The sequence below is a fragment of the Panthera pardus genome, unplaced genomic scaffold, assembly GCF_024362965.1.
Source record: "Panthera pardus isolate Hobbes unplaced genomic scaffold, ASM2436296v1 HiC_scaffold_6, whole genome shotgun sequence".
Taxonomy (NCBI): Eukaryota; Metazoa; Chordata; class Mammalia; order Carnivora; family Felidae; genus Panthera; species Panthera pardus.
In genome coordinates this window covers 112,770,561-112,787,776 of record NW_026526991.1, presented here as the reverse complement: position 1 = coordinate 112,787,776, position 17,216 = coordinate 112,770,561, and the positions used below count along the sequence as shown (strand labels likewise).

Sequence of the window (17,216 nt, the reverse complement as noted above, 5' to 3'; positions counted from 1 at the left end):
AGTTACCTGCTTCTTGTGCCATATTAGAAATTGCTATAAAATCTTCTCACAAACACATTTGAAATGGTTAGGAACACATTGGTATGAATTCAAAATGAAAGTTTTAGAATTTTGTACATGTGCTTAATAATCAGTCCTGTACTTTGAACTGGTCTATCCTGCCATTGACATTAAGTCTTCTGGATTTTTGGTTAACATGAATTGCATTTGCTATCCTTGCTTTTACTTACTAGGAATTACATCTTATGGCAAAATAAATATGTCCTATCTCTCTAAATTTGTGCTATCTGCCATTGACTTATTTTTCAGTTAAACTTTTTTTACTGTTTTTTAATATTTATTTTGAGAGAGAGAGAGCGAGAGAGAGAATCCTAAGCAGACTCCATGCTGTCAACACAGAGCCCAATGCAGAGCTTGATCTCATAAACCATAAGATCATGACCTGAGCTGAAATCAAGAGTCAGACGCCCAACTAACTGAGCCACCCAGGCATCCTAAACTTCTAATTTTAAGATAATGATAGATCTGCAAATAATTCACAGATAGTTGTAGATTCACAAATAATTCACAGATCCTATATGCCCTTTACTCCTTTTTCCCCCAATGGTAACATCTTGTAAAACTGTAGTACTGTATCACAACCAGAATATTGACATTGATATGGACAAGATACAGAACAATTCCATAGAGCTCCCTCATTGCCTTTTGTACACCCGCCTTCCCCTACCCTCTGCCCCAACCCTAACCTCTCACAACCACAAATTTCTTCTCCATTTTTATAATTTTGTTATTTCAAGAATGTTACATAAATAGAATCATACAGCATGTAATCTTTTGGATTGGCTTTTTGACTTTCCATAATTTCTTGAGAGATTGATCTAAGTTGCTGCATGTATCAGTAAATTGTCCCTTTTGTTGCTGAGAATTATTTCATGACCTATTTTTCAGCTATCTTTTGCCATTATTTGAAAAAACAAAGTCTTGTTACTCAGGAATTTTTCCTCATTTGTGTATTTGCTTTGGAATTTGGGCTAAAGCAAAAGCCTTAGGAGTATTCCAGTTTACTTTTCTAAATTGTATTTTGGTTCATCAGTCACAATGTGTTGACATTAGTAAGTCTTACAGGAGAGAAAATCTTGTGCACAAGGAGATTCTACTACTTTACTACCCTTATCTTTTCTAAACTACAAGTAAGATCAGAACACATGAGGAAGATGCTTGAACAATATTTAGCTGTTCCCAGTACACCCTCACGCTAGTCCATGGATGAAGCAGGAAGGAGCTCGTTCCTAGCAGCCCTCTGTAGTGAAAGAAGTGTGTTCACGCTGCAGACCAGCAGTAGGATATTTTCTCTTTTCATTAGGCAATATGATCCTAGTTCAAAATTCCAGCCCCAATAATGGGGGAAAGAATGGAGACTTCCAGTTTTTAAATCGCAGTAAATTGTGGGGGACCAGATTCTGAAGTATGTTAAATGTTCCTAAGGAGCCTTGATTTTATCCCAAGCAGAAATGAAAGAATGAAGAAGTGAATAAATCATTTACTTGAATTGCAGACATGTTTTTAATTAGCTCTAATAACTATAAGTAGAAAAATTAGTAATGTCCAAAATATCATTTTAACTTTTCATATCATCGTCATCTCCTGTCTTAGTAAATAATAACTGTGGTTTGATTTTCATTTGAGGAGAAATAAAGGGCACATATAAATCTACAATAAAAAACTATATTACTATCATATAGTGATACAATTGTCATACTGTTCATTATTTTAATTTAAGTACACGCTTCAGAGAGAGAAGAAAAAAAGATGTTAGAGATTTGCAAACACTGGTGTTTATCCTACTGCATTATAAACACTTTAGCAAAGGTTTTTAAATTGTCATTTTGCTGATGGCAAGTATAAAATGAAGATACAAGTTAATTGGAAGTTAATCTCATTATTACCTACCGTAGACAGTGTTTTTTATGCCGCTCTGAAGAGGTTTATGCATATTTTAACCATTTTTCACATAGCGATCATCTTTAAGTACTAATATAAAAGTTAATGAGTAAAGAAAATCTGCTGAATAAATCTATCTGATAAGCCAAGGCACTTACAGAAATACATGCTTTATGTGCGCTAAGATTTTTCTTGATTAGTGTTCCATTTCTCAATTCAATTACCAAACTTAGGGGAAGTCTAAATCAAGAGTTTTGACTGGCATATTCAATGGGATTTGATTGGGGGGCAGATAAGTACATGATGTGATGTTTTAGCATGCCTTTATTAGTATTCTGATCATAATTATGTGTACTCTGCTACCACTTTTTTTAAAAGCAATTTTTAACTCCATCATGTCTTCTATATATGCACATGTTCTTAATAAACTATTAGAATCAATACAATGTACATGAATATACAAAAATGTACTTTCTGCTTTTCAAAATAATATGCATATTTACTCTGATCTTATTCTGTATAGAATACTACAGTCAGCTCACTATAAGCCTAGGTGGCAAAGGGAGATAAAGTAACATCTGAAAATGTTTACCAGTACTGTGATTATGATTTACCAGAGGTTAGAACAATGAATAGAGTGGCAGAGAAAGTACAGCGCCCTAGGCGTTGACTCTGGACACAGTAAAGTTTCGTACAGTCTTCTCTCTAGTTGGCTGGGACTCTGGTTATACAGTGTAGCAGAAAGTGCGTTCTGCAGCCATTCAGACCTGAATTAAAATTCCACCTCTACCATCTAATAGCAGTGTGTCCTTGGGCAAGTTATTTAACCTCTTCAAGCCTCAAGTTTCAGTTGTCTTTTTTTTTAACTTATAAAATAGGTAGTTATGAAGGTTAAAAGAAATTAGTTTATAAAGCATCTAGCACAGTGCCTAAAACAGAAATCTGTGCTTTGCAGAAGAAACAAAAAAAGGAACCCCACTACCTACAGGTAGAACTCCTCTCCCAAAGAAACCCTAAAATCCCAGTGTGCTTATAATACTAATGTATATATAATTCCTGGGTTGTATGTAAACATTCACTAATTTTGCTCTTTAATGTACCTTTGTGAGTGTGGTAAAACGGCCTGCTTAATTTCTTTTAAAAAGTTTACTTTTCAAGGACACATTACTTCTAAAAGGGAAAAAATCCAAATTGAATATAATCTAAAAGTTACTTTTCAGATTTCTAGATGTTAAAAATGTTTGTGACGCATGGATCTATTTTAATCTTTTGTACTTTGATTTTAGCAGGAAAGGAAGGACAAGAAATCCTGGGGCCTGAAGCTCAGGCAGATGAAGCGGGATGTGCAGGTACTCTCTTGTCATTTTCTTTCATACGGCAGCCTTTGAACAAAGTCTTTTGTGTCACTGGTTTTTGCATTTGTGAGTCGTGAATTTAGTCTGTTTCCTCCTCTTTCATCTTGACCTCCTTCAGTGTTTAAGTACCCAGGCATATAGGGCACTATATGTAGCATATTTTTCCATCCAAAAAATTAGTGTTTAAATGATGATTTGAACACATATCAAAAATTTTACCAAAGCTATAGAAACACAGATTTAACTATTTTGAGTTTCATTATTAGTTACCAGGATCTGCATTGAGTTGCCCACAAGACAGAAAGCAGAAGGGAGAAGAATAAGCAAATGTCATGAGTTATCTATAAACCGGATGAGAATCATGAATATTGATGAGTTGAGTGAAAATGTGTCACAGAAAACAAGAGAATCAAAATTTTTTTCTTGTAACTTCTGTGATTGAAAAAGGTCAAGATGAAGTTAAATTATAGTAAACAAGGAAATTTGCTTCTAGATGACTAAAAATACATATACCCTGAGACTTAAGCCTATTCCTCTGTAATGGATTCAAATCAGATTTAAAAAGCAAAAGAGTAGGGGTGCCTGGGTGGTTCAGTCAGTTAAGCGTCTGACTTCAGCTCAGGTCATGATCTCACAGTTTGCAAGTTCAGGCCCCGTGTTGGGCTCTGTGCTGTCAGCTCAGAGCCTGGAGCCTGCTTCGGATTCTGTGTCTCCCCTCCCTCTGTCCCTTCCCCACCTTCTCTCTCTCTCCCTCTCTCTCTCTCTCTCTCTCTCTCAGAAGTAAACATTTTAAAAATTTTTTTAAAAGAAAATGCTATCTTAAAAAAATACTGTACTTAAAAGTAGTATAATTGTATTTTGTATATTCCACCCTAAGTTAGAAATTTCTATCATATAATTTTAAATAAATTTTGCATGTTCTTTTTTTTGGTTTAACAATTCTAGTTTTGCAGTGCATTTTCGTAATATTCCATAGAGCCCTATAAATTATCTTCCATTATGTAAGATGAGTGTATTTCATAATAATATGTCAAAAATAGATTTTCATCTATAATATAAACGAGCACTGCCGTACTTGGCAGTTCTGTAAAACCAAGAGTAAATCTTTGTGCTGTTATTAAAGATGCATTCCAAATTAATTAAATAATACTGGAGTATGTGATGATTTACAGTACTTGCTGCCTAAGATTTTATATTCTGCCTTTAACTTGGTTGTGTTTAACTTGCATGAATAATGTATTCAATATGTATGTCATCAAGTATTTGTCATGCTAACGTACACATTATATAAAATATTTAAACTAGATATGTGTTTTTAGTAAATAGTATTAATGAACACAAAAGAATGCTGTTTATTACTCCTTTACTGAATGTTAAATGACTTCTATTACCAGAGTTAAGGGCATCTTTCCCCCTTTTAGGCAAAATGCTATCAAAACAAACATTCACAATTCCGAGTGTCAGTATTTCACCTCACACTTTGCTCTTCACTACAAAAATAAATGAATTTTTTCAGTTGGAACTACTGAGTAGTATATAAATTCCCTTAGTCCCCCTCCCCCTCTCTGCAAAGTCACATCTGGAAGTTAAGGTAACCTTGTACTAACTTAAATTATTGCTGAAATGTACGGTCCCTCCACCCAGAGGAAGGTGATCCCTGCAGCTTTATTTCCCTGGAACGTGGGGAGTTAGGAGCAAGCAAACATTTAATAAAGCCCTGAAAAGTGTAGTTGTAAGGAAAGAAGGGTAAAAATTAGACATCTGAGACTTTTGAGCACTTAAACTTTAAAGTTCTGTTTTGCCTTTGCTTTTGTTACTTCCTTGACTTCTAGGGAATAATGTGCTGACAAAGTAAACAAAAACATTGTATAGAGGTCATCATCATTAGTTCAGAACTTTGTCAGATCCTTTCTTCAGCTGACTTCCTTTTGCAATTCATGAAGTTAAGAGAACTGAAGTCTCAGTTTAGTATTCAGAGAGTGAAAAATTCACCCAAAACCTCCTTTGTTCCTTCTGAGCATCCCTTTTTTGTTTATATAGTTAATAGTTTTGCCAAGTTTGAAAAAAATGGAAGATAGGAAGAAGCCGAAGGATACTTTATTCCAATGGAAATTATTGATAGCTAAATAAAAATGTTTAATCTTTATATTAAATGTTTGCCCCTCTCTCCTTGCTCTAATTCATGATTATAATCACGAATTCTACACTGTAATTCTACACTTCGGCAAATGGTTATATGGTCATATGGTCCTATGATCCAAAGTAATTCCATACTTTGACAGTCAGCTCTGAGTTTTGTCATATCTAAATACAGCCAAATTATCATTATGTTTCTATATATTTACTCATCTCTCTACTATTTAAATCTGTAAGTTTATCAGTATTAAGACTAGAAATTTTGCTTTCAAACTGAGCTTTTTACAATGTGCACTTCCCAACGCTTAATAAATTTGTGTGTAAAACTGCAAAATTTCTGGTTTCAGCTTGAAATTGTTTTGGTTAGATGCAGGTTCACGGAGACCGCATAGTTTAGTTGGAAAGACCAGAATTTGATACCACATCCCTAATACCAAATATTTGATCTAATGGTAACACTTTTTTACTATGTATCTAAGTTTTCTGATCCTAGTTATTTTCATTGGGAAAACTTTTAGTTGAGAAATTATAACGCTAACCTTACAGGACTGCTTTTAGAAAAATAGCTAACAATACATAGCACTTAACATGTGCAGATACAGTACTAAACACATACTATATTAATTTAATTCTCACGACCACCCTAAGAGGTACTATTATTGTCTCCCAAATTTTATATCATGTAGATTGATTATATACTGTCTCACATATTTCTTAATGTACATTTAAATTTTTTTCATTTTAAGTATAAGTAGTTACAATCTAATTTCTGGAATATTAAGAAAATTTTTAATATCACTCTTCTATGTAAAATCCAAACAATTTAATACCTGCTAATCATTCAATTTTTAAAAATATGAGTAAGCTCTTCGTTAAGACTCAGAAATTTTATAGTGTTTACTCATGATATAGAATTTGATGTTAATGTAGTATGTATTTCCTATTTGAAGTTATTTTTGATCAGTTGTCATTTCTTTATAAGAAAAACATGCATATAACTTGAAATTTAAGTTTCTTTTTAATTTCTAGGGATAAGACTCTTAAAAAAATTTTTTAGCATATGGATTTATCATATAATTATCAGTACTACACAGTTGACCACAGCATAAATACATTAGAAACTCTAATAAATAATTATTAAAGAAAAATGTACTGGAAATGAAATTAAAGGAGCCGAAGTATTCTTTGATGAGTTCATTTATCAACGGTTTAATGTTACTTATTTCCAGAGGAAAAAATGTTCAGCATTAATTCTTTTTCTATGGTTTGTTTAGCACTCGATAACCTTATTCTCATAAATAAAGGGGTGCAGTACATTTTTGTGATAACTGATTTACTTGATTCTTTATACATCTTTAGAGTTATGTGCAAAGAGTTATGGTTACATACCAATAAAGTATTTTTAGTGTGGTTAACTGACAATTCTATTAAATGCTCCTTCAATTCTGTTGAAAGCAAAAATTCAAAGCTACCTAATTTGCTCAAGAATTTGTTTCCCAGTCATTAGAATCATCCACTCCCTGATTCTCTGGGACAAATACCAAAAAGGCTTTACCAACACTTACTGATCAAAGGACTGATGATATCTGTTCTTAGCTTTTGTTATTTTTCCCTCTCATTTAGAGGCACCTTGATTAATATATTCAGAAATGGTTGGGGAAATTGAATAATGTTAATTTCAGTACATTTTGCCAGTACTTTTTTGTAAAAATCCTTTTATCTTACCACATGAGGTAACAATATTTTCATCAATGCCTTAGAGCTACAAACTTAGTTCATTCAGTTTCTGGAAATTTTGTACCTAATCACCTAACTAGCAAAGCCAGTTATCACTGTTATACCAATTAGTCAGATCAGACTTTCTGTCAGGAAAAAAGTATGTTTTCACTTTCCTAATTCAAATAATTTTGCCAGTACACTATTTGAGAAATTTTATAAAATGTCTCCTATGAGGAACATATAAATTCTAAGTAATGAGAAACAGAGAAACATACAAAGTATAAACATATCTTTTAAAAATAGATTATTCACTAACTATAGAGAACAAACTGATGGATACCAGAGGGGAGGTTGATGGGGGATGGGTTAAATAGGTGATGAGGATTAAGGAGTACACTTACCATGAAGAGCACTGAGTAATGTATAGAAGTGTTGAATCACCATATTGTACAGCTGAAACTAACATAACACTGTATGTTAACTAGACTGGAATTAAAATTAAAAACTTAATAATTTTCTTAAAAAAGATTATTCAGTAGTGAGGTTATTTATATCTAATATGATTTCTATAAGTTATAAAAATTTTTGTCTCCAAATGAGTAGTACATTTAGAACCAGTCAGTATATAGGTAAGCTTATAACTTACTCAAAATGCAAGTTTCATGTATAAAATACAGACTGTATAATTCTGCAAAATGTATACGATTTAAAACTCATTATTCTAGCATCTAGCCTAGATGCGTGCATGCGCACACGCACACGTACATAATAGGATATAGAAAAATAAACTTTGTATAAGTGAAGACTTTAATTGAAATAAATGTAATATAATTTAATAAAAATATTTTAAGCATCTTGTAACCTATATGGAATCAATAAGTCACATAAAACTTAAATTTCACTCATGAGTATAATCTAGTTTAACTTGAAAACTTGCAGTTACATTGAAAAGATTCAGTGACATGGACTTGTACTGAGTTAGCTATTCAGAAATGCTTATTTTTCCAGCTGTTGACAGAATGTAGGAAAGATTTTTGAAAATACTCTTTGCTCTGACCAGGGTTCCTGAAGAGAAGTAAATTTTTTAATAATAGAGAATTGAACAGGTGGGGTAATTAAAGGAAAACTACTCTCCATCCCTTTGGCCTTACTATTATATATTTGATTTCAGAGCTTCCTAACCAGAGCCAAAATATCCCTATTTCAGTCACTAGGCTTTACTCCCGATAGAAATCCATGTAAACAGGAAAAACTAGAAGGCCTGTGGTGGTTTTATGTTGCCTTGATTAATCAATAAAGTTTTCCCCAATCAGTATTTTGATTTTTTCCCTTTGGCAACCTGGAGGTTTTTATATTCCAAAGCAATGCACCATATTAATGTATTCAAATATGCTTTTTTCTCTTCTTCCTTTTAAGTTTAAGCAAAGGAGGGGGTGCCTGGGCAGCTTGGGTGTTTAAACATCTGACTCTTGATTTCGGCTCAGGTCATGATCTCACACGGTTCGTGAGATAGAGCCCCACGTAGGACCCCACATTGACAGTGCAGAGACTTCTTGGGATTCCCCCTCTCCCTGCCTCTCTCTCTTCCTCTTCCTTGCCCGCCCCCCTCAAAAATAAATGAATAAACATTTTTTAACAAGTTGAAGCAAAGGATACTATGAAAATGGGATAGTGGAGGGAAGAACCTTCTGGATTGTAAGAAAAAATATACACAGAAGTTGAGGATTTAGAAACAAACTCCCTTAAAACCCACAGGACCAGCTTACCTCTTAAGCCTTCACTTACCCCTGAATGTAGTAACCCAGTGCTAAATAACTGATAGCTATTGGCTGTATTAAAAAGGAGGGGAAAAAATGGTGGATCACCACGATTACTATGTCATTGGCTTTAAGGTTTTAAACAGCAGCTTCCATGAGGAGTTCAGTTGCTACCACTGTGCAGGACATGTAGCAAGACTCTTTCAACAAGTGTTAAACAAAAACATGCCCCTACCTCAGCATTTCAATTGGGCCCTATTTTAGTCTGCTGGGAAATGCTGTTTTACAAATTTAGAACTGACAGTTCAGCCTGAAGTGTATAAAGAAGTCAGCCATGAGACACCAGGAAACCATACAACCCATTACAGTTACTACCACCATGGAGTAGACACTGTCCTCTGGAGCCAGTGGAGGAGATGGAGGAAAACCATGGCGCAGCAATCCTGCTTTAGAAATTCAGCAACACTCTGGAGTACCGTGGCAAAGTTGAAAGCATTCCATTATCTCCTGAATCTTTCTAACTGAAGAAAAAAAAATGCCTCTGCCCTAATCCCACTGTTAAACATTTATTAAGGCAGAAATAGAGAAAGAATAGCTTTGTATATACATATGAATACTAAAGGAAATAAGCAGTTTTAAGGATTTGACACTCTTTGAGTCTTGCAAAAAAATTTTCTAACTACAGATAGCTATTAACACTGTTTTCTTTCCTTTTTTTTTGAAGGTTTATTTTATTTTTGACAGAGAGAGACAGAGCATGAGCACGGGAGGGGCAGAGAGAGAGGGAGACACAGAATCCAAAGCAGGCTCCAGGCTCTGAGCTGTCAGCACAGAGCCCAGCGCGGGGCTCGAACTCACAGACCACGAGATCATGACCTGAGCCGAAGTCGGACATTCAACCGACTGAGCCACCCAGGCACCCCAATGTTTTCTAAGAAATCACATAACAGAACTGAACTTCAAAGTGGTTTATACTGAGAATGATTCAGATTTAAGCTACAACTCTAACATCCAGTAGGTTGCTAGGAGGGACTAAGGTTTGAGAGCTCAGGTTTTCTCTTCCTTTTTTCCTTGCATGATCATTGAGAAGTTAAGAATTCAGTCAGCTGTATTAGCTTTTCTGTGTCTTGTTTATCAGTAAGGTGGACTAGAAGTACAACTCTAAAGGTTAAAAGGGATAGTGTGAAAATTTCAAGACTTTTATTGTAACACTTTCTAAAAGACTTCTCAATAGAGGCACCTGGGTGGCTCAGTTGGTTAAGCACCTGACTCAGTTTCAGCTCAGGTCATGATCTTGCATTCATGGGATTGAGCCCCACATCAGGCTCTGTGCTGACAGCATGGAGCCTGCTTGGGATTCATTCTCTCTCTCTCTCTCAAAATGAATAAATATTTTAAAAAACATAAAATACTTCTTAATCGAGGACAACAGAATGAGTGAGTTTTGCTTTTAATTTTTGGTAAATATTTCCTACAAATTCGAGAACAGTAATGTATTCTCTTAAAGTAAATAATTTCTGATCTAGAAGAGCTTTGTAACAACTTGGCAGTGAATTGCTTTCTATAAAGTATGCATTTCTTTTAGTAAAAGATGATGAATGTGACTCAGATGCAGAAAATGAACAAAACCATGATCCTAATGTTGAAGAATTCCTGCAACAACAAGACACTGCTGTCATTTACCCTGAGGCACCTGAAGAGGACCAGAGGCAGGGCACACCAGAAGCCAGTGGTCATGATGAAAATGGTAAATGGAGCTTCACAGTTGTTTTTGCTTTCATCTTTAAAGGATTATTTCCATAATTCTACAATAGGAACCTACTCTACTCTAGGGAACATTTTTGAAAACTAGAATTTATTGCAGGTGCCTACAGAAAATAATCTCTCTTTAATGTCTGGAACGTTTTTATTATAGAAGTATAGTATTAAATAAGTGGCATCTCATGTATATAGTGATAACACCACTGTAGTGAAATGCTTAGAACAGTGCCTGGTTATTGATTTCCATTCACTCACATGGCAGCAAGTTAGAGGGAGCTAGAATGACCCTTAACTGCGTCTTGATTTTTTTCCCCCACTATTCTAGCAAGCAAACCATGGGTATCTGGTTCAAAACATACTGATTTGGAGACAAATGAGGTTTTTTATCTTTGCTCTAGTCTATTAATTCTGATACAAACAGCCAGTGTATAAAAAGTAGTAAAGTGCCAGGGCACCTGGGTTGCTCAGTCTGTGAAGCATCGGACTTTGGCTCAGGTCATGATCCCATGGTTCATGAGCTCAAGCCCCATATTGGGCTCTCTGCTGTCTGCGTAGAGCCTGCTTTGAATCCTCTGTCCCTCTCTCCCTCTGCTCCTCCCCCCCCCTTTCTTTCTTTCTCTCTCTCTCTCTCTCTCTCAAAAATAAATAAACATATTTTAAGTGCCAAAATGCAATACTAATTATGTTCATACTCCCCTGGAAGGAAATAAGCTGTCATTCTTCCCTTCCATCCACTAGAAACAGATGCAAATAGCGTGCAAATATTCCTATAAGAAATTTTATGTAAGATCTACACCAAAAACTAAGTTACTTGGAATGTTTAAGGATATTTAAAGTATTAAAATTCTAAATCTAGTTTGATTTGGGAAGGGTTCCCAGTTTGGAGGATAGATATAAATTAATATTTAAATAATCACCTATTTAAAAAGACTTTTTTAGAGAATTTTTAGGCTTACAACAAAAGACAGAGGTACAGATATTTCCCATACACCCCTTGCCCCTACGGTATGCATAGCTTCTCCCATTATCAACATAACTGACCAGAATGGTACAGTTTTTACCAAGGATAAACCTGCATTAACACATCATAATCACCCAAAGTCCATATTCTACCTTAAGATTCATTCTTGGTGTACACTCTTTGGGTTTGGACAAATGTATAATGACATGTATCCATCATTGTAATACCTTTATAGAATATTTTTGGTGCCCTAAAAATCCTCCATGCTTTGCCTGTTCATCTTTCTCCACCTACCCTCACCCCTGGAAACTACTGATCTTTTTGTTTCCATAGTTTTGCCTTTTCCAGAATGTCATATAGTTGGACTTCTACATCATGCAGCTTTTTAATTAAGTGTTTTTTTTTTCATTTAGTAATACTCATGTCAGTACATGAAAATCCATGTATTTTCATGGCTTGATAGCTCATTTATGTTTAGTGCTGAGTAATATTCCATTGTCTGGATGTACCACAGCTTATTTATCCATTCACCTACTGAAGGACACCTTGGTTACTTCCAAGTTTTGGCAATTATGAATAAAGTTGCTATACACATCTATGTGCAGATTTTTTGTAGACATAAGTTTTAAACTCCTTTGGGTAAATACCAAGAAGTGCATATGCTGGATCACATGGTAAGATAAAAGTATGTTTAGTTTTGTAAGAAACTGCCAAACTGTCTTCCAAAGAGGCTTGTACCACTTGTACCACTTTGCATTCCCACCAGCAGTGTGAGTTTCTGTTCCTCCACATCCTCGCCAGCATTTTGTGGTGTCACTGTTTTGGATTTTGACCATTCTGATAGGTGTGTAGTGGTATGTTATTGTTTTAATTTGCGTTTCCCTGATGACATATGATGTAGAGCATCTTTTCATACTTATTTGCCATCTGTATATCTTATTTGGTGAGGTGTCTGCTAAGGTCTTTGGACTGTTTCTTAATCAAGTTATTTGATTTTTTTTTTATCATTGAGTTTTAAGAGTCCTTTGTATACTTTGGATAATAGTCCTTTATCTGATGTGCCTTTTGCAAATATTTTTCCCAGTCTGTACCTTGTCTTCTAATTCTTTTGACACTATCTTTCACAGAACAGAAGTTTTTCATTTTAATGGAGCCCAGCTTGCCAATTCTTTCTTTCATGGATCGTGCCTTTGGTGTCATATCTAAAAACAGCATTGTCATACCCATGGTCATCTAGGTTTTCTCCTGTTGTCTTCTAGGAGCTTTATAGTTTTGCATTGTACAGTTAGGATTGTGGTCCATGTTGTTAATTTTTGTGAATAGTGTGAGGTCTTGTGTGTAGATTCACTTTATGCATGTCCTGGATGTTTAGTTGTTCCATTACTATTTGTTGAAAACACTATCTTTACTCCATTGTATTGTTTTTCCTCTTTTGTCAAAGACCAGTTGACTGTATTTATGAGGATATTTTTGGCTCTCTGTTCCATTGGTCCCTTTCTGTATTCTCACACCAATACCACACTGTCTTGATTACTATGACTTTATAGTGAGTGTTGAAGTTAGGTACTATCAGTCCTCCAACTTTATTTTTCACCTTCCATATTGTGTTGGCTCTTCTGGGTCTTTTGCCTCTTCATATAAACACTAAAATGTTTGTCGGTGTCCATAAGATAACTCTCCAGATTTTGAATGGAGTTGCATTGAATCAAGTTGGAAATATCAAGTTGGCAAGAACTGGCATCTTGACAATATTAGTCTTCCTACCCTTAAACATTGAATGTCTCTCCACTTATTTAGTTCTTTGATTTTTTTTCATCAGAGTTTTATAGTTTTCCTCATATAAATCTCATACATATTTTGTTAGATTTGTACCTAAGTATTTCAACTTTTTGGTGCTAAATAAATGTTATTGTGTCAATCACCTTTAAAATATTTGAAGGAAATTGAGAAGAATGGTATAGAAAACAAAACCGATTCCATTGCAGAGAGTCAACTGTACCTTCCTTAAATCAGGAATCAGCTAGGAAAAAGAGCAGAAATAGAAAATTCACCTCAGAATAGATACAATTTTCTGTAACCAAATCAATGACAAAGGAAATAGAAGTAGGGCACTGTAGAACCCATTCCTCCAGTGTGCCAAAAGGACACATTTTTGAAGACTATAGTTATTGCCCCTGGGGACACAGTGTCACAGCTTAATGAATAGTGTTCTATTGATCTGTTTGCATATTTGGAGAGTCTGGAGTTATAGGCATTATAATCCTATAGGGCCCTGCCATTTCTACCTTCATTTCTCAGGGTTTTTTTTCCTTAAAATTTGTTAACATTTCACCTGAAGAAGCAATAGGTTGCAATAAATATGAAAAGGAAATAAAGAGTTTTTAATGTATACGTATATATATGTAAATTTTTATGTAATAATTTTTTTAAAAAAACCTCAGCAAAAGAAAATAATGAAAACTAATCTTTCATTGCACAGATCAAATAAGGTGAAATGTTATAAAGTCCATTGTTACTAATCAACATGTTAAAATCCCATAAAAGTTGGTGCCCTAACCATTTCTCAATTAGTAAAACATTTGAATTACAGAATATGTTTTTAATTCAGGTTTTCATTACTTTCAGGTGTACTGCTAATAAAGTATTTCACAGTAGATATTCTTTCACACCAGCGCTATCTGATTATCCTCAGAAGACCTTAAGTTTTTAAAGGTTTAGTGGATTAAACACGCTCTCCTGCACTTCATAAATTCTGAAAGGGCAAACTTTGCTCCAGCAGGTTGAAGTATCACAAATTCTGAATCATTGGGGCGCAAATGAAGAAGATTTTTCAAAGTGTTTTATATCAAGTACTACTCTGTCTGAAGTGTTCACTACCTAGCAAGGGAACTTTAGGATACAAAAATTAAATCTTTTTTAAATAAGCATATTCTTAGTCACAGATACATAAGAAATTATTCAAAAAAATAGACCTAGGTTGGATTTTTTAGTTGTCTTGAATTGCTACCTTAAGTTTATTATAAGAATTCTAAAAAGAAAACATGACAAGCCTGCATTGCTAACAAGTGATATTAAATATATATATATATATATATATATATATATATATATATATATATATCTCCAGTATTTTTCAAAACTACAAACAAAAGTTTTTATTTAACTATCAAGCCTGTTCATTCTATAATTTGCTTAGTATGTCAAATATTCAGATTTACTTTCCACTGTTTTATGCTTGTACCTAAAAGAGTAAATTCATGTCTCCTATGTGTGAGAAATTCAGTAGATCCTGACTCATGAAAATAATAACTTGCTGGTAAAATATGAGCAACCTATAATTTTAAAAAATCATTAGTATCTTGTTTATTAATGATGAAGGCAGAGAAGAAAATAGAACATAATGAGAGCAGACAGCTGTATTACGCTATGGAGTATGAGCAGCTTAAGTAATGGAAATCACATTGTGGTTCTGGTGCCAATAATGAAGCACCTGCAGTGGCTGACTTGGACTTTTGCCATTGGAACCAGCTAACATCAATATTATGGCCTAGGTACTGTGGCAAGGAGAATGTCCCAAATGCTGATTTCCTGTTTGTCCGTACAAGTAGGAAATTCATACTAGACAAAACATAACATGATTTCCAAAACAATTTCATGCGGCTAATCTAATCCTCACAGAAGTAGGTCATTTTAGAGACATCACCAACAGAAGGGTCTCTGATTCCAGTTGCCTTGCTAGCTGAAAATAAAGATACCATCATAAACTTGAGGGGTTTGGTTGTTTGATTTTATTCATATATTTGATACGTATTTCAACATAATTAACAAGCTGTGTGGGGTCAGGTGGTCAGTCTCTTTGAAGGCTGGTTATTGAGCAAGACTTTTAATTTATATGGACATGAATTTCAATAAATGTAATATATGTTTATGAAGGATTTTGAGACTGTAATGAAATTTTCTTTGATAGTCTTTTCTCAATAAGAAATTCAAAATGAAGATAGAAATACTATTTACAATAAATTATCATTTAGGAAACTTTTTAAAGAAAGAAATATGGAAAACCGCTCTTAGTTAAACAGTATTAATTGGCAAAATGGTACCATGTTTTAGGATTGTTAGGCTTAGATGTTTCCATATGTAAAAATATGGTTCATTCCATGAACTCCAGTCTTCCCATATTGCCTTTATTTTTTGAAACCATCCTCTATATTTATCCATATAAAATTCCACAGAAAATGTGTCATTGTATTTCAGTAAGGAAAAAAACATGAAGAAGCATGCATGGGAGGTCCTTGGGGCCCAGGCCTAGATCTGGCTCCTGCTCCTCATTTCCCCCCAGTACACAGCTATTTTGGTCTGAACTCTGTCATATGGCCACACCTAACTGCAGGGGTGTCTTGGAAACATAGTCTAATTATGTACTACTTCCTATCTGATGATAATCATTTTATAGTGTCATTTCCAAATTTGAAAGAAGGAGCATTAAATAAATAATGATGACATTGTTACCAATAGAAAGATTCTATTATGATGTACAAGTCCCCTTTAATATGTATACATTTACAAATATAACCTATATTCTGATTTTACCTTTGTTTTCTTTGTCTAATTAACCATACAAAAAGAAGGGAATATTTTCGGGTTAGCAAAAAGGGGACTTTGAAGTCGGACAGCACATGTTTGAATCCTGACTTTAGCATTTACTGGCCATGTGACTTTTAAGTTATTTTACCTTTCTGAGCCTCCAGTTTTCTCTTTTATTAAATAGACATGAATATCATTGTATTAAGGATCAATATAAAGTGGGTAGCATAATATCTGGCATGTAACATAGAGACTCAATGGTAGGTACCTTTGGTAATATTTTTTGAATGTTTTAAAGTAGAAATATATGATCTTTCTTTTACAGGAACACCAGATGCATTTTCCCAGTTACTCACCTGCCCATATTGTGATAGAGGCTATAAACGCTTTACCTCTCTGAAAGAACACATTAAATATCGCCATGAAAAGAATGAAGATAACTTTAGTTGCTCCCTGTGCAGTTACACCTTTGCATACAGAACCCAACTTGAACGTCACATGACATCACATAAATCAGGAAGAGATCAAGTAAGTGAAATGACTGAGAGTTCACTCTCAACCCTCCACAGAAGGCAACAGTTCCAATATACTTAAAAGAATGTACTAGACAGTGTCTTGTCTGCAGCCTTACACAAATTAAAGAGATTATTTGAATTATCTTGTCATTTCTGAGTTACAAAGCGCATATAAACATTATTTTAGAAGTAAGTGTCTTTTCTTTTTTCGATAAGATCCCTTTCATCTCAATTTAATTGTTTTGCTTATACCATAACAAATATTTCCCTTAAGTTTAGAACTAGATTTCAAAATGCATTCTACTGAAATGCCCAGTGTAGGAAAGATAAATGTTGGTTTCATAAACCATATGACTAAGTACTAGCCAATTAAGAAGGAAAGCAAATAATAATAAAAACACTTTTCTGGGAACCAATGACTGCTTACTCTAAGTTATTGTGTTCTGTTTACACTAGTAAGGAAAGTGACTTCCGCTAAGAATCTAAA

The 17,216-nt window shown here is 34.3% G+C and overlaps 1 protein-coding gene across 7 annotated transcripts in view; it reads left to right on the top strand.

Moving 5' to 3' along the window:
- Positions 1-17,216, top strand: part of ZEB1 (zinc finger E-box binding homeobox 1) — a 198,160-nt gene that overhangs the window by 164,252 nt on the left and 16,692 nt on the right. For 2 of the 7 annotated variants that reach the window (XM_019465206.2, XM_053895865.1), the window contains exons 3-5: positions 3,228-3,290; positions 10,494-10,655; positions 16,540-16,742. In XM_019465206.2, coding sequence (XP_019320751.1) covers positions 3,228-3,290; positions 10,494-10,655; positions 16,540-16,742 — 428 coding nt within the window. The remainder of the gene's footprint in view (positions 1-3,227; positions 3,291-10,493; positions 10,656-16,539; positions 16,743-17,216) is intronic. The other 5 variants (XM_019465207.2, XM_019465209.2, XM_019465208.2 and 2 more) reach the window with 5 other exon arrangements.